The sequence below is a fragment of the Xyrauchen texanus genome, chromosome 3 (genome assembly GCF_025860055.1).
Source record: "Xyrauchen texanus isolate HMW12.3.18 chromosome 3, RBS_HiC_50CHRs, whole genome shotgun sequence".
NCBI classification, from domain to species: Eukaryota; Metazoa; Chordata; class Actinopteri; order Cypriniformes; family Catostomidae; genus Xyrauchen; species Xyrauchen texanus.
The window spans coordinates 7,694,203-7,721,972 of NC_068278.1; the positions used below are offsets into that span (position 1 = coordinate 7,694,203).

Here is a 27,770-nt window from a genome sequence, read left to right on the forward strand (position 1 = left end):
TCTCTTTGGCACTTTTGAATTGTGTCAACTCAGTGGTTAACACACTGGAATACAAGTCGAAAGGTTGTGAGTGTCAGTCCAGGAAAGAGCAGTTTTAAAATGTGTACTTCTGTTGATCTCTAAATCTTTATATTGTGCTTACTACAATGCAGACTGTACTGTATTGCATAATTCATGCTTCAATAAAAAAACAAGAAGCTGTAACTATTGGTGCAGTGGTCAGGACTGGTCTGGGAAGAGAAATCGGCCCGAGATTTTACATGGCAACTGGCCCAACTGTTGGTTGAGCCAAATGTTCACTGTCCTTTTCTGCATATCGCGGCGCCGTTTTGTTGTCCGTTCTGCATAACACAGTCGCTCATTGCTGCGTATCGCGGCCAATTTGGCACATTTCGCGGCCGAACCACCCGATGCTCGGTTCTCCCGATGGCCATTACACCTCTGATCGGCTCAAAAGTGGTTGGGGCACTGGGTTCCAGTTCAAATTATTGGGTGAACCCTGGTTTGATTCCCGCTTATGCTGGTTTGACTGTTGTGCCAGTGCTCTTTGCATTGTGCTTATAAAATAGCTTTAGGGCTTGGCCCTGTAACTGATGTTTGCAACTACATTTCTTTTTTTAAATGAAATGAAAATATTTTCATTTGCGCATCAATGAGCCTTGGGCGCCCATGACCCTGTCACCGGTTCACAGGGTTGTCCTGCCTTGGACCACTTTAGGTAGGTATACCACTGCATACCAGGAACACCCCACAAGACCTGCAGTTTTGGAGATGCTCTGACCCAGTCATCTAGCCATCACAATTTGGCCCTTGTCAAAGTCGCTCAGATCCTTACGCTTGACCTTTCCTGCTTCCAACACATGAAATTCAAGAACTGACTGTTCACTTGCTGCTTAATATATCACACCCATTGACAGGTGCCAATTTAACGAGATAATAAATGTTATTCGCTTCACCTATCAGTGGTTTTAATGTTGTGACTGATCAGTGTATTCCTTAAAGTGACACAAACAAACATACAGCACAGTGCAGCATAACAATACTGTATACTACATATACTGTAGATTGGTGTGACATGAGAATTTGATGATCTTCATCATATTGATGAACTGGAAGAAGTTATTTAGGATGGATCGCAGGTAAATAGGCTGACTATAAAATAATGGAAAAGCTCTCAACAGCAGAAAACTCTACTAGGAAAAATAGTCATTTCAAAGTTTTGGCTGACTTTATTTGCCATCAATGCCAGAGATGATGACATCTTTTATTATTTTTTCACAAAATTAGAACAAATATCTGTTTGTTTATTATGAAAGGCTCATAACATGCTGATTTATGGAGCCAATTAAGATGGGGGAAATGTTTTTTTATATATATAAGCGCCAGGTTAACTTGTTCTGTCACAAACCTGCTTTAGCTGAACCACTGGAGAAATGTATCAGACAGATGAAGATAGTTTCACTTTGCTTCATTCGACATAGGCCAAAGATGCTAGTATCCATCTATACTGCTACTCACCGTGTCTCCGCTACTGTTGTTAAAATAACCGCACCTGCAAATGTATGCGGCACCTTACGTCAATAGCAGAGAGAGAGAGAGAGAGAGAGAGAGAGAGAGAGAGAGAGAGAGAGAGAGAGAGAGAGGCTACGCGCGCTGAGCGGATATGGAAGAAATGAATGGGGAGAATACTTCCGGAACCCAGAAGGCTGAGGGGCACTGAGCTCTATTAAACAGAACATAATGGGAATAAAGATATTACTCCAAACATTTAAGAGCTTTACAGAGCTGAATCACTTTTATAGGCTAATTCTCTACTCTTGATATGCATATGAGATCTGCTATTCTGAACTTAAAATGGCTCAAGAAGATCTGCATTATTTTGATATTAGCAAATTAAATGTAAACTCATTATTGCAGTCATTAAATTAAGATGATAAAACATGCTTTAAAATTAGAATTCCAGTTTCATAGAGAACATACGGTGGTACAATAAATGACAAACACAATATTGGTATAATTTACGGTTTTAATGATTATTATATGAAATTATGTACTGAAATACTGCGTGAACAAGAAGTTTTGAATAAGTTTGTACAAATAACTTTATTAGCATATTGTGAATGCTCATTTTCCTTACTAGTACCAAGTAATGTCACTTTTAGTTGTTGCAGTAGCTTTGCATTTAGTTTTCAAGAATCCATCTTTTGTCATTAAATTATGTGCAGTCATTAATCAAAGTAATTATAACTACAACCATCTATAGAACCAAATATATAAATATCAATGACCTTTTCTGATAGAATTTACTAGTAAAACATTACTATTCTCAAGGTGTCATAATCAGGCATGACTCGATAAGGGTTACTAATATAGGCTACACTGTTTAAATGATACTTTTCTCTTGATCGGGTCTGTACAGAAACAGACCCTTTAATCAGAAATTCAGCTTATGTATTAAGGGCTGACTTAAGTATTAAGTTTATGAACCAACCTTATTTATATATTTGTATATAAATGAATTAAAAATATTCTCCTCCATAAATAAGGACAGTACATAAGTGCAACAATAAATGCAGTTGTTTGTGTATTTGTATATCATTTAAAAATGAACATGTTCTATACTAAAAGGAGAAACTCATGGAAATGGTCTGTGTTCAGTGTAAAAACCAAACGTTCAATTACTTACAAGAAATATGCATTGAAAAACAGTCATTAAGATGCATCTTGCAATAAATGGCTGAAGTCATAACAAGCAGTGAGAATAACATTCCTGCAAAGTTCTTAAATTAAGACAATAATGCATTCATATGGCAATATAATCTCAATTGTTTGAGACGAAACCAAAAAATTCAAGTAAACTTGTGAAAAAGCATGCAGGTCTGAACTCCTTTAACAAGCAACAGTACCGTGAAATGTTTTTATTTTTATTTTCTTTTTTCTCCCCAATTTAGGATGCCCAATTCCCAATGCGCTCGCCTCAATCTGGGTGGCGGAGGACGACTCTCAGTTGCCTTTGCATCTGAGAACGTAAACCTGCGCATCTTATCACGTGGCTTGTTGAGCGCGTTACCGCGGAGATGTAGTGCGTGTGGAGGCTTGACGCTATTCTCCACGGTATCCACGCACAACTCACCATGCGCCCCACCGAGAGCGAAAACCACATTATAGCGACCACGAGGAGGTTATTCCATGTGACTCTACCCTCCCTAGCAACTGGGCCAATTTGGTTGCTTAGGAGACCTGGCTGAGTCACACAGCACACCCTGGATTTGAACTCGTGACTCCAGGGATGGTAGCCAGCGGCAATACTTGCTGATCTACCCAGGCCGCCCATGTGAAACAGTTAAAAACGTTTTTTTTAAACACTAGATATGGGCAATCAACATAAAACCATATTTTCATTATTAACACATGAAATCAAGTAGCAGACATCAACAAAATGCTGGGAAGTACACTAAATACAACTTGAATTATTATTCTTTTACCATTAATACAACATTTTGGTAGTTACCTTTCGGATTTAGTTTTTTTTTACTGCACCTTCAAACAAAACTCAGTAAAAAAAACTTATGTAATTACAGCTTATTACAGCTGTTATAGGAGGAATTCTTTGGATCTGTCTGGAAAGTAAACACAATTAAGAGATAGTTCACCCAAAAATGATTATTTGCTCACCGTCATGTTCCAGACCAGTTTGACTCTCCTCCTTCCGTGGAACATGCAAATAGAAATTTTGAATAACAATGTGGTTGCTTTTATCCATTCCTTTTCAATGACAATAGGGACAAAAGCTTTTAAACATCAAAAATAATGTGAAATGGTTCATATGTCTCCTCCGTATGACCGTGCAAGATATTTCAAGTCTACTGAAGCCATACGATAGCTTTGTGTGAGAAACAGACCAAAATTTAAGTCATTAATCTCTCATTTTATCCTCTAGTGAGCTTTGAATTGGAGAATAACTGCTACTTGAACAAAGAATAATCGGTTTATGAATTGGATGCACCAAAGAAATCTAGGGCAAATATCAAGATTTAGAGTGAACAATGACTTCTATTCAGTTCTGTTTTTCACGGAACGCCTTCATATGGCTTCAGAAGACTTGGATTAATGCGCTACTTTTGCATCCTTTTTGAAGTGTAAAAGTTCCAGTCCCCAATTATTGTAATTGAAAGGAAAAGAGTAACCAGTACATTATTTAAAATCTCTTTTGTATCCCACGTCAGAATTTGTATTTCCGGGTGAACTAATCCTTTAAAAATTATTTCATTTTTAAAAATGGGGAGAAATTCTATCTCCCTGTAAAGCTAGCATAACCAGATGTCATTGGACTACAAGACGTGCCTCCATGTTGCAGCATCAGAAGTCGTTGGCCTGCTGAGCCCGAGCTCGCATCATCTCATATTTGCGTAGGTGGTTAACCAGTGACTGAACATACGTGAAGACACACTTGGAGTCTGGCTTCTTACCCATTATCATCATGTCTTCCACCTCCACCAGGGGCATACAATTAGCATAGGCCCTAATTTAAAGAGACAGAGAGACAAATTATAACAATTTGAAACACGATACAAATGGCGTGATTTCTAAACTAAAACACAATGCAATTCATATGACTAACCAACAGGGTGCAGCATAACTACTTGATGCAAATACAGTGACCCAAAAACAGTATTTGGCCACTAACATTAGACTTAACGTTTGAATTATATATGTTTGTATTATATAGCAATATCAAATCAAGTGTCATTGCTGCTAGAGCTTTTCACAGAAATAACTTCACTTTTCGAAGACTTTTAACCAACTGGTGTTAAGGTGATTTTTAGTGGTGTACGAAGTCTGTTCCCCTTTAGGTTCACACCAGTGATACACATTTTTCCAAAGCCACTTCCAGAGCATTTGTATGGCGAAGTCATACCATGTCCTACAACTATTTTTTCTCATTGACAATCCGGTTCCACTTGGAAATGTGTCAAATTATGGAAGTAAAATAGGTTGAGCATACCACTTCATATAAGTCTATCTGTTGTTTTACCATTTAAAATCTAACAACCTTCTTTATGGAAGTATGTTAATGACAAAAAAGCCTGTTGAATTGCTTGAATTAAAAATAATAATTAAAAAACGCTTTGCGTTAACAGTACATGTATTTTGGGGTGTTTAATTTAACTGAGAACATTTCACATAAAAATATATCAGTAAACATTCAATAATAAATATTCACCCTCTAAAGTTCAGTTCCAAAATATTACGTTTTTTTAAAATTCCATCTTTTTTTTTTTTTTTAACAGGTAATATTCAATCTATTATATTTCACTTAACAATTTTGCCTATAGAACATTAGTGGTTCAAACGGGGTTTTCAGTCTTTTCAAGGACATTTTATGTGCTATCTATGGTATAAAGATAAAAATGCCCTAAAATAGCACCAATTTAAGTAACACTAAACATTTCGGTTTGCGTATTCAATTTAATGCATATTTAATCTCTTAAACCTTCATCCTCTGCAATATTAATCAGCTGAAAGGATGTGGCTATCCAGCAATTATGAATCCACATCAGTGTTAGCAATTTCTGTTAAGCCCTTTGGCCACATTCACATGATGCACGTCAGGGTGTCAACGCATAGCTCAACACCAGCGAAACTTTGAGCAGCAGACATTACACGAACGGACCATCATCAGTGCCATGTATCATATGTTTGACCTTTAGGTGATAGTTAAGTCTTGACTTGCTTCTGTGGTAATTCAATTCCACCTTACAAAGGCTACAAAGAATATGATTTTTGTCACAAGCCCCACATGGGTTAGTTTTGTACATAAAATTAGCATTAAGAGGTCCTTTCTCCATCACTTGATCGTTAACATGAAATCACTGTTGTGCGTGTGTTTGTGGTGTACGTGCAGCCGGATGTAGGCATGGGCAGGGATAGACTGAGCCCACCCACACATGAGCCTTGCCCACCCAATAATACGTTTGGCAAACACAGCATTAAAAAAATATGGAATTTAAAAAAAAAATTGCATTGATTAAAAGCAATTTGGTATTGGGCTATATGTTGCAAACATTGAGGGTGGGCTGTACCGCCCCAACCAATCACAAAATAGCACCAGAAATTTGTAGCATTTTTCTATTTTTGTTATTGGCCGAAAGCAGTGACAAACTGATCAGAAAGTCAGAGATGTCACGCGAGCAGGAACAGTAATATGAGATATTTTTGTGCAATGCACAGGTTTTTAGTGCCCGTAAAGAAGCCTGGTGGTCTCTAGTAGTGACTATGTGGCTTATTCTAATGTACCATAGTCGCTAATACACACATACAGAGGGCAAAAGCATTAACAGTTTTTTGTTTTGTTTTAGTCTTTTCACAAAAATGTACTTTAAAATTAGCCAATATTTCATCATTCATTTTAGTTATTTTTACCCTGTTGAAAATGGCATATCATTTTTGTCAACGAAAATGATATTTTATAGTTGATAATTCGCAAAATGTGTGTCAAACTGTAACGAATGACATATTACAATACTGAAGTATTAGCTACTCGTTAGAAGTTGAATTCTTCATGCTTTAGAGACTGATTAGTTTGTTCCTGTTAAGCCAATTTTTGCATTTGTGTTGCGTGCAGTGTGTCTTTTTTACAAAAACAGCGTGTTCACAACACAAGTTCTGAAATGCTTCGCATGCAAAAAGTTATGCATATTATGACTAGTGCGTAACTTGTTGAAGTTCACCTGTTCATTCGCCTAACTGTCTGTGCAGATGTAAGTTGTAATATAACATATTTTGTGGATATAGTGATGTATAAATAGGATGCATTTAAGTGAGGGAATTAACCCGATTTAAAGAGGCTCATTTGCTGGTGTTCAGCTCAAGTGGGGAAATCCCCAAAACACTGGATTATTGGATTAGGTGAATCCATATCTAATATCTTCTTCTATAAACAGATGTTTCTCTAGATGTTTCTTCCATTTATATCTTGAACTGTTAATATCTTGCAGTGTTATTTTCAACAGTATGCTTTAAATCGTTTGATTTTTGTCATGATCTTTTTCATCACATGTTCGTTATCGTTGACGAAATCAAATAGCCCTTTGTCAATTGATTTAAGTGATTTAACTGACGGAATTAACATTGGAGCATGCTTGATGCTCATCATGAGGTGTTTTCTGTGTATGAGCGGATGGCTTCATATTCATTTTGAAGCATGCAGCACATGCAGATGATATATTTATTTACTAACGTCTCAGCCTTTTGTGGCTTTATGATCCCACTAAGACATATCATGATTTTAATTTGATTAACTGTGCATTGAAACATGAATATTTGTCACAAATTCCATGACATTCTGCGCTTTATAACTAATACCATTTTTGTGACTCGATTCAGTGATTCCGTCCATGTTTTCTGCATCGTGGAAATCATAGGGCCCTACATGTGGTAACCGTGGTAAAAGCAAAATCTATATTTTATTTATATCAATAAAGTGTCAAAATCCAATTGTTGAATTATTAAAAATGTATTCACATCCCGAGGTATAATGGCCGCATCACCACGTTACCATCTCGGGATGTGAATTCATAAATATAAAAAAGCGGTCCGACCATCGTCATTGTCTAAAGATTACAACACAAATGTTTTTGTAGTTTACATAACAGCAATGTTGGAAAGAAAAAAAAGAAAAAAATCCTATTTTGCACTAAATCAATACAATAAGTCGGCGCAGAGATGACCGCATATGAGCAAATAAATTATATGACAGGACTTTGACAGTCACCTGCTGATGTTGTTTCACAATGCGTAGCTGCCGGAAGTGACAAAACGATACAAATTTGAGTATTTGACACCCATTCCGAGTCCTAATCTCGAAAGCTAACCTTTCAGTTTCATTGTACTAAAACATTTTCCAGGACAAAGGAGGAGTTTGTCTCCTTTTTCTAGGAGATATTTTTCTAATTCTCTATGACTAGAAAATTGTATTGCAAAATTCCAGGTTTTCCAGGATGCATTGGAACTCAGTTCAAAATTGGTGGAAAATTCAACCTTGCACATCCTTGCATTTTAGAAAAAGCAGCAGTGCCGATGCACAGTCTTCACTTGTTGCTACTATGTGTCACCACTAAGTGGTACAATCGGGTGTTGACCAAGCACAACAGGGAGAGGACCTGACCAAACAAACTTTTAACACAATCTGTCATCACATTCGGTTCCGATTAGTAGCAGTATTTTCAATGTATGGCAGACAGTTTTGATTACTCAATTAAACTTAGCTGAATGATGATTTTTGTGTGAAATTCTTTCAGTTGAGATATTCACAGCAATATAAAACCAAATTAAATTGCTGCCCCAAAAATGCAATGTTTTTTTTCAATAATATACTGTACTTCCATACTTCTTTTAGTGAGATTTTCTGGTTAAGCAGTGTGTTTGTGCTATATTTCTTTTCCTCTGGTTTGATATTTTGTTATATGATGAAATTACATTTATAGATTTTTAAGTGTGTCTTCAGTGGCTAAATACTTTTTGGGGACACTGTAGCTTATTGATTACTTACTGGCAATAAAGTGGAATAATGAAACTGTTACAGCTTTTAAAGTCATCCTTTTGCTAACATTTTAAGTCAAGTTTCTGGTAGAGACAAAACATAGAGCTGTAACCATGTGCTAATCCAATCGGCGATGTGACAGTGAACATTTAACATGTGCAGAAAGCAACCAAAGATTATTGTTTGAATCTGTTTTGTTTCTGACGTTGTCTCTAAATTGGTAGTTAAAACAGAGCTTTTGAAAACGCCAGGCTTTCATCCTGTTGTCTGTCTCATTTGACAAGTCTATAAGTAAGACCATGTTTGGACATCAGCTTCTTCAGTGCTGTTTGCAGTTTCATTTACTCCAACATACCCGGTGAGTTGGCAGATGCACAAAATTTTGTTACGCTAATCCCCAGAAACTGACAAACAACACCTTGATAAAGACCATTACGTGTCATTGTGCATTTGTTAGACCAAAAGAAACAGATAAGACTGAGAAAGGCCTTAGCTTTTAAGTCAAATATCTAGCTGGTATTACTGGGTCTAATGCATACATTTTAACATGCAGGGGCCCTAAAAAGTATTTGAACACTTAAGCTACACTTAAAAATGCATGAATGTCATTTCATCAGACAAACAAAATATCATACCAAGTGGCATCTTCAAACAAAGGATGCTAAAAAAGTCATTTTAAAATGTAACTCCCTAAAGCACGTTGGTTTGTTTAAAAAAAAATGGAATTGGTCTGGTCAATTCATTCATTATTTACACAACTGAATCTGATTTGCAACCTCATGGCACTTTTATCAAACCTTTTCTTGTGTTTTTGGCCATTTTTACTCTAAACACATTGCATTTTTTAAAGATCAGGTTAGCTAGCATGGATTCTTATAAAGCCTTTCACTTATGTACACAATTTCTTCATTTTATACACAGCATCTTCTTTTAAAAGTTCAAGCCACATCATCAAAGGACTGTTTGTTCCATCCACCATTGCGTTCAATTAATACTCAGCCCTTTTGCAAGTCCCAAGACTGGCTGGGCTGTTCCACCTCTGGCTCTCACCGTTTGAGTTTTGACCCTAGGAGGAGTTTTTGGTTTTGACCAGGCCCTTCAGCACCAAGCCCCTGTAGAATTCCTGGAGGTACGTGTACACGCACTTCCAATCAGGTTCCCGCATCCGCACCATATCCTCCACGTCCAAAAGCTGTGGACAGTCTGCCAGCTTCCTACTCTCACAGCAATGAAGGGGGCAACAGGAGGAAGAGGAGGAAGTAAAGGGAGGAATCCATTGAGGAAGACAGAGAGGAAGTATTAAACCAAAAGACAGAAGATAGAAAAAACAGATCAGTAGATCAAAGTGGGATATAAAATAGATGGAAATGTAGAATTAAAAGAGAAAAATAGAGAAGGGGTGGCCAGTGTCAGCCAACAGGACAGTGAGATAAGAGGAGCAGTAAGGAGAAAGACATAAGACACACAAAATAAAAAAGCCAACATTAAACTCTGTGACTACAGCATATTTTAATGTGTTTTCATGCTTCACAATCTTCACCCTCATGTCATTCTAAACCTGTATGACTTTCTACAAAAGTTGATTTTCACTTGCGCGCACACACACACACACACACACACACACGCACACACACACACACACACACACCATAAAAGTATTCCATACTACTTATTCCAAGTCTGAAATTGAAAAACAAAATTTAAGTTGTAATTCACTAAAACTCTCTCTTCGCTGTACCTCTTAAATTTAATTTGTCACGTTTAATCAAATACGCCACACAAAGAAGCATTGCATCATTTGTTCTCGCATGTCACATGACCAATGGCATCAATTCATTTTAAAAAGTGGTGGGGAAATTTTTTTATTGTGGGCGACGTCATGAAGTGGCGAAACTCAATATTAATTAGGTTATGTGCAGATAATGTCAAATAATCTTTTACTGTTTTGATAAACAGTCTTATTGACATACGAAACCTTTTCACATGTGAGGTCTTCTGTACTGACGGACACCCCAGCGTGAGTTCTTTAAAGCGCGCTGTAAAAAAAGAAATTATTTCACCTTACACTTCACCGCAAATATATAATAAAACAAATATAATGTGGTTTTTAGATGTGTATAATGATCGATTATGATAGATAAGATGCGATCGCTAATGCGCATCCACCTATGCACACTGCCATATTGAATACATGCAATGCAACATGGGATTCTGAGTTCGCCATAGAAGCAAAGAAGGTTCTAACAACCTATCCCTTCGACTTTCCCAGCACCGGAAGTGGTTGGAATGAGTGATGGACGGAATGGGAGAAGGCATGAGTGGACTGACTAGTTTGTATATTCTTTGTTTGACGTAAGACAACATGGCCACATTGCTGCATCAAAACAGTCAGCTCCGACGGCAACGGCTTTGAAATTTTATTTAGCGATTGTTTGAATGTTTGTAACATATAAAAATAAAGATATTGTGATGTTGAAAAGAATATCTGAGCAGCTGGTTCATTATGACAACCGCTTCAATCCTTCTTTTGCTGGTAAACATGAGCACGACTGCAGATAGCACTGGTTCGATTGTACTCGTCTGAGCCCAGCCTAGTGTAATCATACTGGTTTGATAGCATCTGTTTGCATTTCGCTTTGCGATTTATCTGGAAAAGAGAGTGTGTTGCGGCACGAATAAAGCGCTTGTCTAGAACAGTTACAATACATGGTCATTCAACGCCACTGATAACAGCCGAAACGAGCACTCATCATAACATTAACATGCATAACAAAATAACTTCAGCACTAGATCGCCACTTATAACACACATGACAAAACTCTGCATTAGACACTTAACCTGTGAAAGCTATTTCAAAAAGAAGTGGGGACAAAATTGGTAAAAGCAAAAAGTGATAAGGACATGTCCCACACATGACTGATCGTGCTGCGTCAAGTTTGAATATGCGGAAGCGTGAATTAGGGGGCTTTAACACTGGGCACGTTTGCTGCGGTCCAATTCGGAGTGCGATTGTTCTCGGTGACCCATGCGGCGATGGTCAGGTTTCACACTCACTTGATTCTATCGAACCCTGGTCCATTTGCATTCATCTTACGTCATCACAAACACGCATGGAGAATAAAACACGACTCATCATTCTTTTAGTTTTTTTGTTATTTTGGTGACTTTATGCACAGCAGAGTGAACGACAACTGCATATATGTGCGCTTCATGGCATAACTCATCAGATGTCCAGGGGAAGGTGGCTTGCTGCTGCTCGCAAATGGTGTTTTTTGAGGAGACAGCTGATTGCAAGGAATTCATTAGCATTTTTGTTTACACTGTACGCTTACTCGCGCTCGTGTCCAAAATTATCACTACTATCATCTCCTATTATACCCTGTATTTATAACCTATAATAGTACTTATATATAGTATTTATAAGGTGTATAGATAGATAGACAGACAGTATTTATAGTGTTGATTGTACTTGTATGTCATTGTGGTGTCATTACTTTTTGGGATCCTCGTGCGTTGTCGAAACTAATGATGTCGTCATTGGCTAAAACGCATGAGCAGGTTACTTTACTTCTGAACGAGTGCGCGCCCGAGTCCAAGTTGCTTTCACATTCACGCGAATCGCTCTACAGTTCCATTGCAACCGAACTCAGAAAACCTCCTACAGGTTGTCTCGGGTTCGGTACCATGGTGTGCACCCCGGTCCGCATGACAACTTTCAAATTACCAATTTTTCACGTGAACCGTGCTCTGTTTCGAACTAAACTGCCAGTGTGAAAGGACTTGGAAAAGATTTACCAAGTAGGTACAACTGCAGAACAGAGGCCTCCAAAAGGGGGGGTTACTCCAAAAGTGTTATGGTTAGGGAAAGGATTAGGTTAGGGGCTCCCCATATCTTTAATGGCGATTTGGATCTCAAGCCTCTTTTTGGAGCTATGCCTGCAGCTATAACCTTCTCAGATATACAGCAAATAATACCTTATATTTCAGTGTGTTCCTCACACAAAGCTATCATATGACTTTAGAAGACATGGAATATAGTGTAGCAATCATATGAGCTATTATTATGGTGTTTTTTTCATTGTGGAGCTTGGCAGTAAAAATCACAGTCCACTTTTTTTTTATGGAAATCAGTGGCTCGGACATTCTGCATAAAATGTCCTTTTGTTCTCCACAGAGGAAAGAGAGTCATCTGGGTTTATACTGACATGAGGGTAAGAAAATTATGACAGAATTACCATTTTTGGGTAAATGATTCCATTGATGACAAATACGTGTGCACAGGCAGACATAAACAACATGAAATAAAGCAACACTCTGCGTCCATCCAGTGTTCTCATTATGCAAATGTGTTTGTGAACATGGACATGTGGAAAGACAGTAATAGCAATGCAAATAGTGAAGTGGATGGGCTTCTTAACTATTCAATCACCAGACAAACAATGTTTTTCTGAATATAAAACAGCCTGCTTGAGTATATCTAGCTAAAATGCATCTAAAGTTCAGAAGCTTAGAGATACAGGTGATGGGAGGGAACATGCTGCAGCACTGCAGACCGTACTCTTCGAAGACACCATCTGATATTGATTGTAAAACACTCTAATATCACATCAGAAAATCGGCAAGAGACTAAAAACAAAGCTTATATAAAAAAAAAGAAAAGAAAAAAGAAAATCTTATCCTGCGTCCCAATTCATATACTGTCCATTCTAAACAGCAAGGGAGCAAAATGATCTTAAAAGTGGGAGGGACACAATAGAAAACGAATCAGCTTTGCTCAGGAATCTTAATTAAGTGACGATAGTACTGGTTGGCCTGGGGCTAAGTCTTAAAATCGCCGTTGAGAGACAGCAAATGGTGGCGAAATCAAGAAGTTGAGAAGAGTTCAAATTTGTTCAAATGACCGTGTGCATTTTGGCGATCACCAATAAGAAGGAAGACATCTGGAAACTGTAATTGATTAGGAACTGGTGACCACGTACAGACTTTGTGACCTCCAACTATTAAATCAGTGTGAATGCTGTCTTAGGCTACAATAGCCCTAATAACTTGCCGGAAATGTAAGCAATTTCAGATTGTGCCTTTAATAGAGACAACAGCCAGGGAAGTGAAATAAACCAGTGCTCACATTTAGATTAAGGGAGATAGTCATAAAATTAGAGAGTATCTATGGGAATTGCCTGGGGACAGATCAACCAGGCAGAAGGAAAGGAGAGAGGAAGCAGGTTCAGGCTTACTCTTTCTACTGTCTTTGATTAATGCTCTTTCATTAGGAGACACTCTACTGTGGTCATTCCTTAGTGTCCGGCTGTATGTTTCTCAATTCAAAAGGAGCATAAATGCAAAAACTTTATGTTATGCTGGGGAGGGGAAGGAAAGTAGAAATGCAAATAATAAATATTTGGAAAGCTAGTAATTAATGTTTATTCATTTAAGTGGACTTAAGTGAATAAAATAATTAAAATATGATTCAAGCTTCGGTTGTATTACTGAAACAGACTTAAACAACAAAACTCAAGGATTTCAAGAGATAACACTTTGCATAGTAAATAGACTCGTCTTTACTTATAGAATGTCCTTTTCTAAAATGTCTTTACCGGGAGGAATATTCTGGGATAAACACAATTTAAGTCAATGGCTTAATCTGTGGCAATGTTTTGATTATGAAAACAATAATTTTAACTCGTAACATAGAAACATAACCAAACATAGCCAAGGTTACTTTTTGGCTGTGAGTATGGGGCGGCTGTGGCTCAGGAGGTAGAGCGGGTCAGCCGCTAAACGCAGGGTTGCCGGTTTTATTCCTGGCCCACATGACTCCACATGCCGAAGTGTCCTAGGGCAAGACACTGAACCCCAAGTTACTCCCAATGGCAGGCTAGCGCCTTGCATGGCAGCTCTGCCGTCAATGGTGTATGAGTGTGTGAGTGAGTGAATGGGACACAGTGTAAAGCGCTTTGGTAACCTCTAAGGTTAAAACAGGCACTATATAAGTGGAGATCATTTACCATTATACTTAAAAACTTTTTTGTTGGCAAAGTTGTCCCCTTGCCTGGTAGGCTTCCACTGTAGTGCATTAGTGTACACGCATTTCCCCTTTAAGTTTTACAAACTAAATGGCAAGTCAAAATTATTGTCCACAGAAAAAAATAACCTGAAAAATTATGTTAACAAATGTATTTATAAATATATCATTGTACAATGCATCTTGAAGACCATTTGATAATGCAACGTATGCATATATGACTCACTCTGCTGTACTGAAGGCCACCTCAAAGTTGTGCCTGCGGTTACTGGGACTGAGGCTGGAGTAGTCAAAGGCTTCTGGAAAGAAGTTGTGCACTAGAGCACAGAAGGCCATACCATCACTCCAGCTGGACGAGAAGTTCTGGATGTCCACATTCTTCATCACATGCATGAAACAAAGAGAGCAACAGTTGGCAACAGGCACAATTGTAAAGGTGTAGTCACATTCACCTTTGTACAGCAAAATTCCATGAGCAAAAAAACATTAATCTCAAATGGAAATCTGCATGATAGTTAATGTCATGTCGGTGCTTCGTACAAAGCTACACTGAATTTTCACAATGGACAAGGATATCATTTTAGCAGTGAGTTTCTTTTTCAATTTAGTCTCACAGAATGTAAAGGAGCAATTGTTTGGTATAATTTTTGGAAAACTTACATTATGAAAAATTATGAGCCTTTCAGCCTAAGAAACTGCTGAAAACGCACGCACGCACGCACACACACACACAAACAAATAAACACTCTCCTGGTAGCACTATGCAATTAGATTGAATGATCCTCTCTGCCCATATTTGGATGACATCCACCTCTGGGTGCAGTGAATCCTAATACGATTGGTTTAGCATTCCATGACACTGGACAACGTACTACATAATTTCATAGCAAGTCATCTGATCCAGGAAAGCGAATGTGTTTTAACCAGATAGCACATTATGTGCTGTGTGCACATTGTGCTTCGTGTGGAATATCTAATGATTAATGCATCTGATTAAGTTGAGTGAGGGCTTGTTTTAATGGGAATCCCCTCCTCCTAGTAATGATATGTAATTTATGTATTTGTATTACAGTGAGGAAAATAAGTATTTGAACACCCTGCTATTTTGCAAGTTCTCCCACTTAGAAAACATGGAGGGGTCTAAAATTGTCATCGTAGGTGCATGTCCACTGTGAGAGACATAATCTAAAAAAAAAAATCCAGAAATCACAATGTATGATTTTTTAACTATTTATTTGTATGATACAGCTGCAAATAAGTATTTGAACACCTGTCTATCAGCTAGAATTCTGACCCTCAAAGACCTGTTAGTCTGCCTTTAAAATGTCCACCTCCACTTCATTTATTATCCTAAATTAGATGCACCTGTTTGAGGTTGTTAGCTGCATAAAGACACCTGTCCACCCCATACAATCAGTAAGAATCCAACTACTAACATGACCAAGACCAAAGAGCTGTCCAAAGACACTAGAGACAAAATTGTACACCTCCACAAGGCTGGAAAGGGCTACGGGGAAATTGCCGCAGCTTGGTGAAAAAAGGTCCACTGTTGGAGCAATCATTAGAAAATGGAAGAAGCTAAACATGACTGTCAATCTCCCTCGGACTGGGGCTCCATGCAAGATCTCACCTCGTGTGGTCTCAATGATCCTAAGAAAGGTGAGAAATCAGCCCAGAACTACAGGGGAGGAGCTGGTCAATGACCTGAAAAGAGCTGGGACCACCGTTTCCAAGGTTACTGTTGGTAATACACTAAGACGTCATGGTTTGAAATCATGCATGGCACGGAAGGTTCCCCTGCTTAAACCAGCACATGTCAAGGCCCGTCTTAAGTTTGCCAATGACCATTTGGATGAACCAGAGGAGTCATGGGAGAAAGTCATGTGGTCAGATGAGACCAAAATAGAACTTTTTGGTCATAATTCCACTAACCGTGTTTGGAGGAAGAAGAATGATAAGTACCATCCCAAGAACACCATCCCTACTGTGAAGCATGGGGGTGGTAGCATCATGCTTTGGGGGTGTTTTTCTGCACATGGGACAGGGCTGACTGCACTGTATTAAGGAGAGGATGACCGGGGCCATGTATTGCGAGATTTTGGGGAACAACCTCCTTCCCTCAGTTAGAGCATTGAAGATGGGTCGAGGCTGGGTCTTCCAACATGACAATGACCCGAAGCACACAGCCAGGATAACCAAGGAGTGGCTCTGTAAGAAGCATATCAAGGTTCTGGCGTGGCCTAGCCAGTCTCCAGACCTAAATCCAATAGAGAATCTTTGGAGGGAGCTCAAACTCCGTGTTTCTAAGCGACAGCCCAGAAACCTGACTGATCTAGAGAAGATCTGTGTGGAGGAGTGGGCCAAAATCCCTCCTGCAGTGTGTGCAAACCTGGTGAAAAAACTAAAGGAAACGTTTGACCTCTGTAATTGCAAACAAAGGCTACTGTACCAAATATTAACATTGATTTTCTCAGGTGTTCAAATACTTATTTGCAGCTGTATCATACAAATAAATAGTTAAAAAATCATACATTGTGATTTCTGGATTTTTTTTTTAGATTATGTCTCTCACAGTGGACATGCACCTACGATGACAATTTCAGACCCCTCCATGATTTCTAAGTGGGAGAACTTGCAAAATAGCAGGGTGTTCAAATACTTATTTTCCTCACTGTATGTATTTTATGTTCTGTTTATTCTTTGTGAATTTATAAGTGAAACCGCGGCTTAACCTTTTATAAGTGAAACTTCATTACACGTATGTCAAAGACATGTACTTAGCTATTACTTGCTTTATTTTTGTCTGTGAGTAAAACTCTACTCTTTGAGAACATTCCAATGACATATGACACATGGATATTTGATGATTTTGATGTTTTTACCGATTACAATAATATGTACAGTGCACAAATTGTAATAAATTATCAAAACAGAACACTTCTGATTTGTCTGCAAATTTCAAAGCATTTGCTAAGTTTTGGTCATAATGCCTACATGCATTGATTGGTACAGCTTCTAAGCTTTAAAACCATACCTATTTTGTGTTGGTCAATATTAATAATTGTAGTTATTAATATTTTGATAATATTTTCTTTTTCTCCAGGGCCTTTTTCTTTTTGTTTGGAATAATATTTTATTATTATTTCTGAAAATAATCAGTGGAACAATTTTGTTTTAAAAACATTTTGTTGTCCATTAAATCAAGTGGTGTAACCAACATGCAAATGTTTATCAAATATTTATGAAACCAACATGGACACAAAGATTACATTTCTACAAACTTATATATGTGTGTTAAACTACATTTTAATTATTATTATTATTATTTGTATTTGTATTATTATTATTTATTTTTTTCATTTTATTATCTCCGACAACCAACCCACATACTGTATAAAACCGGAAGTACGCTTATAAAATAAATTGCACAAATCATTTGGACTGTTTTTTATAGTGCTTTTTGTCCTTTTTAAAAGGACCTTACTTCACTTTATACTTTTGTTAAATAAAAAAAGAGCAGCTTAGACATTCTGCTAAATAACTTAATGGAAAAAACACAGTCATACAGGTTTGGATCAACAACAATATTATGACTGAGGTTTAATTTTTGGGTGAACTATCCCTTTAAGTCAGGTTCTGATTCACTCCTGTTACCTCATAGGAACGGGTCTTGGATCTGCACCAGTCCAAAAGCATCTGTTTGATGGAGTTGGCATTGGGCACACCAAAGCTTGTGGAGCGCTGCACCTTGTTTACTGTAATCGCTGAACTGCTATATGGAAAAAGAGATGTTGCTGAATAGCTGGCACGTCAATGAACTAAATGTGCTCAAAACACTCGAAAAAAAAAACTTTAAGCTCACCCTCCAGTGTCTTTCTCAAGTTTTTCAATCATGACTCTTCGTGCCTGAGCTGGTAGAGTCTGAGATCTCATCAACTCCGCTCTCTCTACCTGTCTGCGCTCAAGAGCTGATGTTCTGCTTCCACTACGAGGTGTGTCATCTTCACGGTCAAAAACACTTGGAGAAGAGAGAGAGAGAGAAACAAAACATTTAAGTATATCTGAGCATAAAAAACCCCCCAATAAAATGGGGTTTGTGCAAATACCCAACACTAGTATGTGCAATATTAAGTGATGCTAATTTTCGCAAACACACCTCTAATATATTACTCAGATGAGAAAACAGACATATGAAACTTTTTATTTTTTTTTTACATTACAAGAATTTGTAATGAGTTTTTCATGCCACTTACCTGCCAATCTTTCTCGTGGATGTGGCACTGGAGTAGCTGTAGGATTTAGTTTGCACTGTGCCTTCTGATGAGACAATAAGAGAAAAGAGAAGGTTTGACAGGGGAACTGATAGAGCATTACATGTGCGATGCAAATGACTTGAGTATAGGGCTGCAACTAACTATTATTTTTATAATCGACAAATCTAACGATTATTAGAAAGATTATTCAACTATTCGGGTGATTATTGCAACGATTAATCATTAGCTCTTAACCTATTATTCAGCTTGTGCCCAGACATAACAGGTTGCATTAAACATGCTAACTAACAATAAAAAGGACAAATCATCTTTTAAATATACCTCTAAATGATATTCACTGAATTAAAGGAGAAAAACTACTTGGATTTTTATTGTTTAATTAATAAAATCCTATTGTTATTAAGTGTTTTTGTCTTGTTTTCCATTTAACATTGTCTAAAAATCCTTAAAATAAGATACATTGACTTGAGAAGCAACATATACGATATTTAGACTTGCTTTTAGAGGATGTATCTTAAATAGAAGTTTATTTTGATAAGTGTATTTTTTCAGTTGTTCATACTTCTGCCCAGTGCAGTACAGAATTTATTTTACTCATATTCAAGATATTTGCTCTAAAATTAAATCTAAATATCTTATATGTTGTTTCTCAGGTAAATGTATCTCGTTTTAAGGATTTTTAGATATTTTAAAATATTTTAATATTAAAATTAATTAAATATTATATTCAAAATTATCCGATAACAATGTTTTCTTCTGCAGTATATGTGCTAAAGTAAATGTACACAAGGAGTTTTAGATATTTATATTGAAAAACAAGCCAAAAATGTTGTATTGTATAATGGGCTAAGACTACACCCTCTTACCTTTTTGTTCACTTGATTTCGATCCATCTTTAACTCACAAAAAAAAATCTTTCTTCTATTCAGAGCTATATTATTCACCATAATATGCACATAATAACTGTCGCGAGCAATCACTATAAACAAAATCTAGCTGCAGCAAGCGTGCGCCAGTGATGAGGGTCTCCAGACAGTGAATCAGCCGGGAGAAGTTTGAAACTCTCTTGCGCTATTTTTCACGCGACTCATATAACTCTGACTGCACAGACAAATGCCAGTTTCGGAGTTTGTGCTTATTTATACAGACCGCTTCCTTATTATTTGAACTTTAATAAAGGGTGCATTAAATACAGTATATAACAGCGCAGTGTTTCCTTTTTAGATGCTCTGACAGGCAAGTTTTGCTCAAGCGGAACACCAGGTACGGCGACACTGTTTCTGTATTTACTTATTTTGCATTTTTGTATTATAATACTCTGCGATCTACATCACCTTAATCTGTTTGGAAAGTTTGGAGAGCATCTGGACTGTGAGCTGTTCTTTCTTCCTCTCCTCAATCAAGCACGAACTGAAGTGCAGCTCTCCCACGTCATCAGAGTTTCAAATGATCTCATGTTGTGTTAAATGAAATCAGATGACTATTCGACAATGTTGAATATTGTCGCCGTTGTCGATAATGTCAACTAATCGTTTCATCCCTACTTGGGTATGAGTCCTGGGGCCAGTTGCACCAGCTATATTTAAGTTACAACTTAGATTAGTTGTGGCGTAAATGGGCACTAATTCACAATTTATGCACCATTAAGCTTAAGTAGAACATAACTCTAGGTATGAACTAAATATTTTTGGTAGTCCTTTCAAGCAGGACTAACGGTGGGAATAAAAAAGCAGACTGATATTTAATGACTTCAATGAGCTCATGTTTTTCATGACAGATTTCAATCCTTTAGATATATATGATGATGTTGACATTTACACTCATTTATATTTACATTATATAAAAATCTTACTTCTTTGTGGGTCTTTAGCATGAAACCGATCTAACGGTGCACTTTCTGGGTGCGTCACCTGGTGTCAAGTTTCAACAAATACAAAATATAAGGATATTAAAACGAATAAATGTCAATTGTTACAGCCTATTTATTTATTGCATTTTAGATACAGTTCCTGAATAATATCCTATTTAATAAATATATAATTTATTACGTTTTTAAATGGGGATATTTATAACAGCTGACAGTTATGTGAGAAAACATGGTTTGAACATCAACCGTAACACGATAAAACTGAAAAGCACAGCATTTGAACACTTTTGTATTCAAATTTGAAGGCTGCTTATTGGATCAATTCAGGTAAACATCATATTATGCGAATACGCGCCACTTTACGGAGAGCTTACTACCTACTAGCTAAGTTTTGCCATACAACCGAATTAAGCACTGACTTAGTTACAAACTATCTAGTAGTTACTAAGCCCTTAGTGTGAACTTTACGTCCCAACTTAATTAAGACCTTACGCACAGCTGGTGCAACCCTACCCTGAAGAGCATGCGAGTCAAACAAATGAGCCAAAGGTGTCATAGAAGAACCACAAAATGACATAGTTACTTCAACAACTGCATTTTTCATCTCACATTTGCTTTTTATGACACTATCGGTTAGGTTTAGGGTAGTAAGGTAGGTAGGTTTTGTTCATTTAAATCTCAACAGAGTCCTAATCTTCACCTCACCTGTTAGGGCAAACTTTTATCTTGCTTTTAGAGCTAAACAGGGGACATTTCACCTCAGAACAGCTGTGATACGTCTAATAAATCAGGTAATATACATTTCCAAAAATGTCCCCACAGTCAAGTCATTTTTATGTCATCATGCTGAAATAAAATGGGGTGAATTTACTAAACAGTTGTGCCACTTCAGCATACCTGTGTCTTCATTAACCACTTGCATTCCAGTTGAACCAAGTGCTAAATGTGCCAAAATAGCACTGCGGTACAATTATTTCAAGTTATTGTCATTCATTTCAGCGCAATCATGCCTCCTTTCTACGAAAATGTAGGCTAATTATAGAATTGCACGGCCCCACTTCATATTAGGTGTCTTTAACTATGTACTGACATAAAAATGCATGCAATACAATCTATTAAATGTGTAACTACATGTTGTTCCGAAAAATTCTCACAACATTCACATCTGAGGTTGAGGTACTGGCGGGTTTAGGGTTTTGGTAAGGGTTGGGGTAGGTTTAGGGATAAGGTTAACAGTCTGACTACAGATGTAATTACATGCAGGAACTTTAAATGTACAGTACATACAATGCAACAACACGTATGTACATTATAAGTACATTGTTTCAAATGCTTAAGTATATAGTAGTTAAAGACACCTAATAAAAAGTGGGTCCAATTGTGCTTTTTTTATTTAATTTTTATGTTATTTGCCTTGTGCAATTAACATTGTGTACGTTTTCTACTGATCATGCTGGCAGTAATTCATCAAATGATAAAGACGACCATTAAATCCGGGTAGATATCCATAAGTGCAATGTAGCCGAGGGCACTTTAAGGAATTTAAAGAGCCGATATAGGTGTCTGGACTACAGTCCTAGAGTGATGCCGGATCCTCCACAACCTTGCACTCAGAACCGGCCTGAAAGTTGGGAAATTGTGTCACGCAAAAGGCATTCAGCATAAAATATTTGTTGTATACTGTTACCCGATTTGCGTAACTCCTTTAGTGAATCTGGCCCTAAAACAATGTGACAGCATGTGCAAATTAACAATGCTATAAGAGTGCACATTTAATTCTCAAGCAGGGTGCACACAGGGTGCTTTTGTATGAAAGTATATTGTATTGTTTATTGTTTTTAATGTCTTGTTTTCTATTTCCCCTTAATGAATTGTTTTATTTGCCCATGTACAGCATTTTGGTATACACTTGTTTTTAAATGTGCTCTATAAAAAAATGGACCTTGACCACTGTATGATTTGAAACACTGCAAGAACACTGTTGGAGGCAAAGATTCACCACAAAGGCAATTTATTAATTAATTGGCTGTCAGTAAACATACCACACTAAGCGATCAGAGGCTGACGAAAGCCCACGACAAAATAAATCTTTTGCAATCGCCAAAATTTGTCTTAGACGGCCAAATCCCACAGTATGAACCAGGCTTTAGTGAATTTTCCCACAATATGAGTACAAAGAGGGTCTAATGAACTCACTATCTGTCTTTTGAACATAGCTGGATTCCATGATAGTGCTGCGGGACGTCCTGCCAGCATCATCTGCACATGCAAACAATAACAGTGTAACAAACAGGCCACAATCAGGTTTGCACTGAATATAAACATAAGCTTTCTCAAAACAACAAGCTACAATATTAATGGCAGGCTTTACACTGTTAATAGGAGCCAGGGTGTAAAGATTTGTATTAGTCCGCCAAAGTTCCCAGACTGCTTCAATGAGCAGTTACGGGGAAAAGCAGTCATTGGATTTGACCAAATTTGCAGCTTTGAATCATTAAAAGATATTTTAGAGTCTTATTTTAGACCTTTAGTAGCAAGCATGCAAGGCATCCTTGATCACACCTGTATACTCTCCTTTGCTCTCGTGATATGTCTAATTCAGATGTACCCGCCCTTAAACAAGTAAACTGTGGTTTGTCACTTGTTATTGGTCAAACACACTCTTCCTGTGTATGTGGGCAGTTCTTGGTCAGAATAAGCAGTATTGTGGACCAGACTTTGTGCCAATAAATACCACAATAATCCCCTCTTCTCTTTAAACTCATACTAGCAGAGTTCAGTACTCTAATGTTGCAGTACCTGTCTGTGAAACACGATTGGTTATGTGGCTGATGGTTGAGCCGTCTTTAGACCGCTCAATCTTCTTCATTACCACCTCACTGGTGTCTCCACCCACCCGAGTTTTCTGAGCCCTCTCTTCTGTCTGCTGTCTGAGCTCCTTCAGACGAACTTCTCTCTCCTTTTCTCTCTGATCTGAGGAGGATGGGAACATGAAGGTCAGGAGTGATTATGAATGACAAAGGAAAGAGAAATTAGGATGAAGACAGAGGAAAATGTGGATGAGAGAGGGCATGGATTCAGATTAGTGATGCACATCAGCGGCCATAGTAGTATTTAAATTTGATGGCAATGGTCAATATTTAATTTGGTTAATATTGGATTTTTAACGGAATCTGTCATTAAATGTCCACCTATTTAGGTGTTTGTCTCCTGGAGGAAATCTCTCTAAAATATGTCATGCATAAAATAAAGAACCATGTAGTACCATGTGTGTTTACAGATTTATGCTTGCTATGCATGCTCCTTGTTTTGTCTGTTATCGGTTAATCGATGCGCTTTGCGCTCGTGTTGCGCTGTCTTCACGTTGTGCTGAGGTTCAGCCACTTCAGTCTGAGGTGTTGGAGTTGTGTGGCCGAACTGTTGCATAGGTGTCCTGTATCCTTTTGTTGCCTGTTGCATGCATTGCGTCGTGTTTGCCTCGCGATGTACGCTCAGGCTTTGTCTAGTGTGAGAATGCATGGCATTGCTTTGTTAGCGTTGCAGTGCATTCTCTCGTCTTATCTGTCAGTTGGCATGAGCGCAAGTTGCCTGTTGTCTTGGCGATATGTGCTTGTGCCATTCGGATGTTTGTGTCTTGTGAGAGCACGTGGCTTTGTTTTGTTTGTGTATTGACGCGTGTCTCTCAGTCTTGCATCATACCCTGCCTCCTTGTTTGCTTATTATTAGTTCATGAGCCCTGCTTGTAAATTCGTTTGATTTCTCTTCCTATTTAAATCTCCTCATGTGTACTGTCCAGTGCCAGTTTGTCTTGTTTCATGATTTATGTTGGTCTCTAGTCAGTCCTGTTTCCCCTCTGTTGGTTCTGGTTGGTCCAGGACACAGCTCGTCTGCCCCCAGCCCAACTTCAGTGGCTTTCCAGCCGTGACTGGGTTTTCCCCTACGGGGTAGTTTTTGTTTGCCTAGTTTTTTTGTTTATAAATTCCCTTTTACTCTGTGTGTGGGTCCTGCCTCTGCTTCAGCCTGTGACAACATATCCCTATTCACCTGTAGTCTAAATGTTGATGTATTCTGAGATGGTCAGAAATCATATATAGCCTTCTGATAGGCTACATACACACGGCAACTAAATACGGTTGTCAGTTCACCTTTTAGTGCTTAATCCTGTTCTGTACATATACAGTTCAATAAAAAAAATTAAAATAAAGTGACAACCACATGATAATACATCTCTGGTGCCCTCGAGCTTAGCAGCTGCGGAGGACATGGGACACGTCCCCGCACTCTTTATAAAGGTAATTTTTGTCCCCAGTACTTTTCCAAACTAAACCCATACCGAGTCCAAATGGTGGATTTGTATAAAGTATTGTTTGCGTTTTGTTACATTGGGCTGATTGAGCAATCAGTCAGACAGTCTAATCAAAGTGGATCCTTTCATTTCTACAAAGATTCTTTCAACAATGCTCATTTATCCATGTTTTTTTTTTATCAGCATTGATGTTGATCTAAATTAATAATCTAGAGATGAAGAACACACAACTGAGAGTTATTTATCGGCATATCGTTCTTGATAGGCAGCTTTACGTGAAATGCAATGCAGATAAATAAAGGACAATCCTTCTTTTAAGCACACTTTGTGAGTGGAGTTTATATCAGTGCATGAGTCTTCATTAAGTTAATAGAGGTAATAGTTTGATCGGTTGTTTTTGCCAATTTAAGCAGATTACTAGATCTCTGCTAAATGTGTAAAGCAATATTTAAGCTCCTGTTTTTTACCTCTATGCTGGTGTGCAGCTGACAAACTGTAGGAAAAAAAGATAGATATGATGTGTTCTTAGAATATTCTTAGTTCACAGATATAAAACTATAAAATTATAGATTGAATTGGTTCTTATAAAGCTTAAAAACTCTACTAAAGTCTCTTTGTAGGTCTGTAGACATACAAATTTTAAAGGATAAAAATGTTCTTTTGATTGTGGATTCAGGGACTAACTACTTTCACACAAAACACTCATTTGTCACCACCAGAAATGGTCACTGAATCATTAAATGGATTTGGTGAACATAGTCAAAACACTCGAGTCACTTGGATACATTTAAATCCCACAATGCACAAGCACAATTGCCATTATTGCAATTGATTATATATGACCAGCTTGAGCTCATTCTTTTATTGTCATGTGTGAAACAGAAGCAAGTGCTCCACAAGATGCCCTTTATTTTTGCAGCTAATTTTGTTAAATGATGCAATTATTTTGCAATCCTTGAATATTTAAAATACTACAAATATTAAATGTATATACGTATATATTAATATAATACTTATATTATACATATTTATTAATATATACTGTAATATAGTAATACTGCAAGTGTTGGGTCTGTGTGAGCCACCTACTGACAGCCGTGCCCCCACCCCCACCCCCACACTTTTAAAAGGACTGCTACGTGCGTTATCTTTTTCCTCAAAATAGCAAATACAAAACGGGTTAAGCTGGTGGCAATCATGTGTCTTGTTAACAGGTGCGAGATGCTGCACCATTGCTATGGTTATCACTTGTCGATCATCGCAATTGCAGGAGTCAATCCTGAGTGAAAAATAGGGATTCACTCCCCAAAACTTTGTAGTGTGTATGTGACCATAGATGACACAATTCTTGGAAAGTGTTCCCAGATGACTGACAGGGAAGGAATAGTGAGAACTCGTGAAATCCGTGAGTTCTCGTGCCGTGAGTGTGAGCGCCAATAAACCTCTGAACACAGTGAATCAGACATGCACATCGATGGCTTTTCTGTCATCTGTTCTTCAAAATATAATCAAGTGTTCTTCTTCAAATGCAAGTATTTGTATAAATCGACATTTCTTTCTTATGTCACTCCGGGATGTCTACACGTCACCTGCCACAGTGGTGGGTGGATGAGCAAAATTATCCGCCACTGCGCATGATTTACCCGCATTTGGCGGGTGTAGGGTGCTAGTTTCCTACCATGGTAGTAACCATATTTTTAGGTGACAAACATGTTTTTTTTTTAATATCAAGGTTAAAATATGGTTATTTTAGTAAAACCATGGTAAATGTATTGTGACGGCACACAAAACGTATTGCGAAGTAACGAAAAATAAAAAGTCACCACCCAGTCCTCTTAGGGGCCTCTTATTAGGCAAACACAAAGTGAGCAGTACCACATGATTAAAAAACACAAACACTTTCATGCACAATCTAACATGAATAAAATGACAGGAGTAATCAGAGTATCACACTTGTGAGTTAAATACAAGCACAAACAAAAACATTAGCTATCAAAGTTCTAAATGATGCTTCGTAAGCCCCACAATAAAAAACATTACTAGGGCTCAGCGAAGAGTGAACTGGGCAAAAGCACACATGATCCAGCATCCCTACCTATTTCCTCCTGTGTGCAACCCAGCTTAGCCTCTGAGAGCAGAGAGAGGGAGAGAGACATCAGATTGAATAAAAAGGAAGAACAAAGAATATCTAGCAGAGATTCATCTAGAACAGGTACTCAGAGTTTCACAGAGAGGAGAGAAGAAGGGCAGAAGACAGGAAGGGCTATAAAACAAAGTAGAGTGGTATTTACCTCGCTTTTTCTTTCGGAGTTCTCTCATTGCAGCCCTGATCATTTTCCTTTCTTCAAAGTCTTTACAGTCATCAAGCTGTAAAAGCAAACAAAAACCCCACCCAAACAAACAATAATCACAATAAAAATATGAATCTTGATTAATGTTAATCTCTTTAATGCATTATCATTGATAAAAAAAACTTGAAACCGTGATCGCAAACCATTTTACTTCAGTAATGTGATGCATTTCCGAGTGAAATAGGATATTTAACATACATACTGTAAAATACATGTTAAATATACTTCATGAAAAATGTAGGATGGGATTTGATTTATCCATCAGAAATTGATTATATTGGCCCACTACCATGACACTATGAATTATGCAATCGAGTCTACTGATATATCTGAATATTTTGCAGTAAACTTAAGATTTTAAGTAAAGAAACAAAATATTTAAGTAATCTTAATATCAATAGTTTTATA

General features: G+C 37.6%; 1 protein-coding gene across 5 annotated transcripts in view; it reads right to left on the minus strand.

The window, feature by feature from the left end:
* Positions 1-2,021: 2,021 nt before the first annotated feature.
* LOC127621438 (smoothelin-like) overlaps positions 2,022-27,770 on the minus strand; it is a 106,284-nt gene continuing 80,535 nt past the window's right edge. For 3 of the 5 annotated variants that reach the window (XM_052095039.1, XM_052095027.1, XM_052095056.1), the window contains 8 exons: positions 27,303-27,378; positions 23,505-23,678; positions 22,902-22,964; positions 18,818-18,881; positions 18,427-18,582; positions 18,219-18,336; positions 14,791-14,942; positions 2,022-4,522 (listed from right to left, as the gene is read on the minus strand). In XM_052095039.1, coding sequence (XP_051950999.1) covers positions 4,360-4,522; positions 14,791-14,942; positions 18,219-18,336; positions 18,427-18,582; positions 18,818-18,881; positions 22,902-22,964; positions 23,505-23,678; positions 27,303-27,378 — 966 coding nt within the window. In that variant the 3' untranslated portion in view covers positions 2,022-4,359. Of the gene's footprint in view, positions 4,523-9,592; positions 9,757-14,790; positions 14,943-18,218; positions 18,337-18,426; positions 18,583-18,817; positions 18,882-22,901; positions 22,965-23,504; positions 23,679-27,302; positions 27,379-27,770 lie in introns of all 5 variants that reach the window. The other 2 variants (XM_052095047.1, XM_052095032.1) reach the window with 2 other exon arrangements.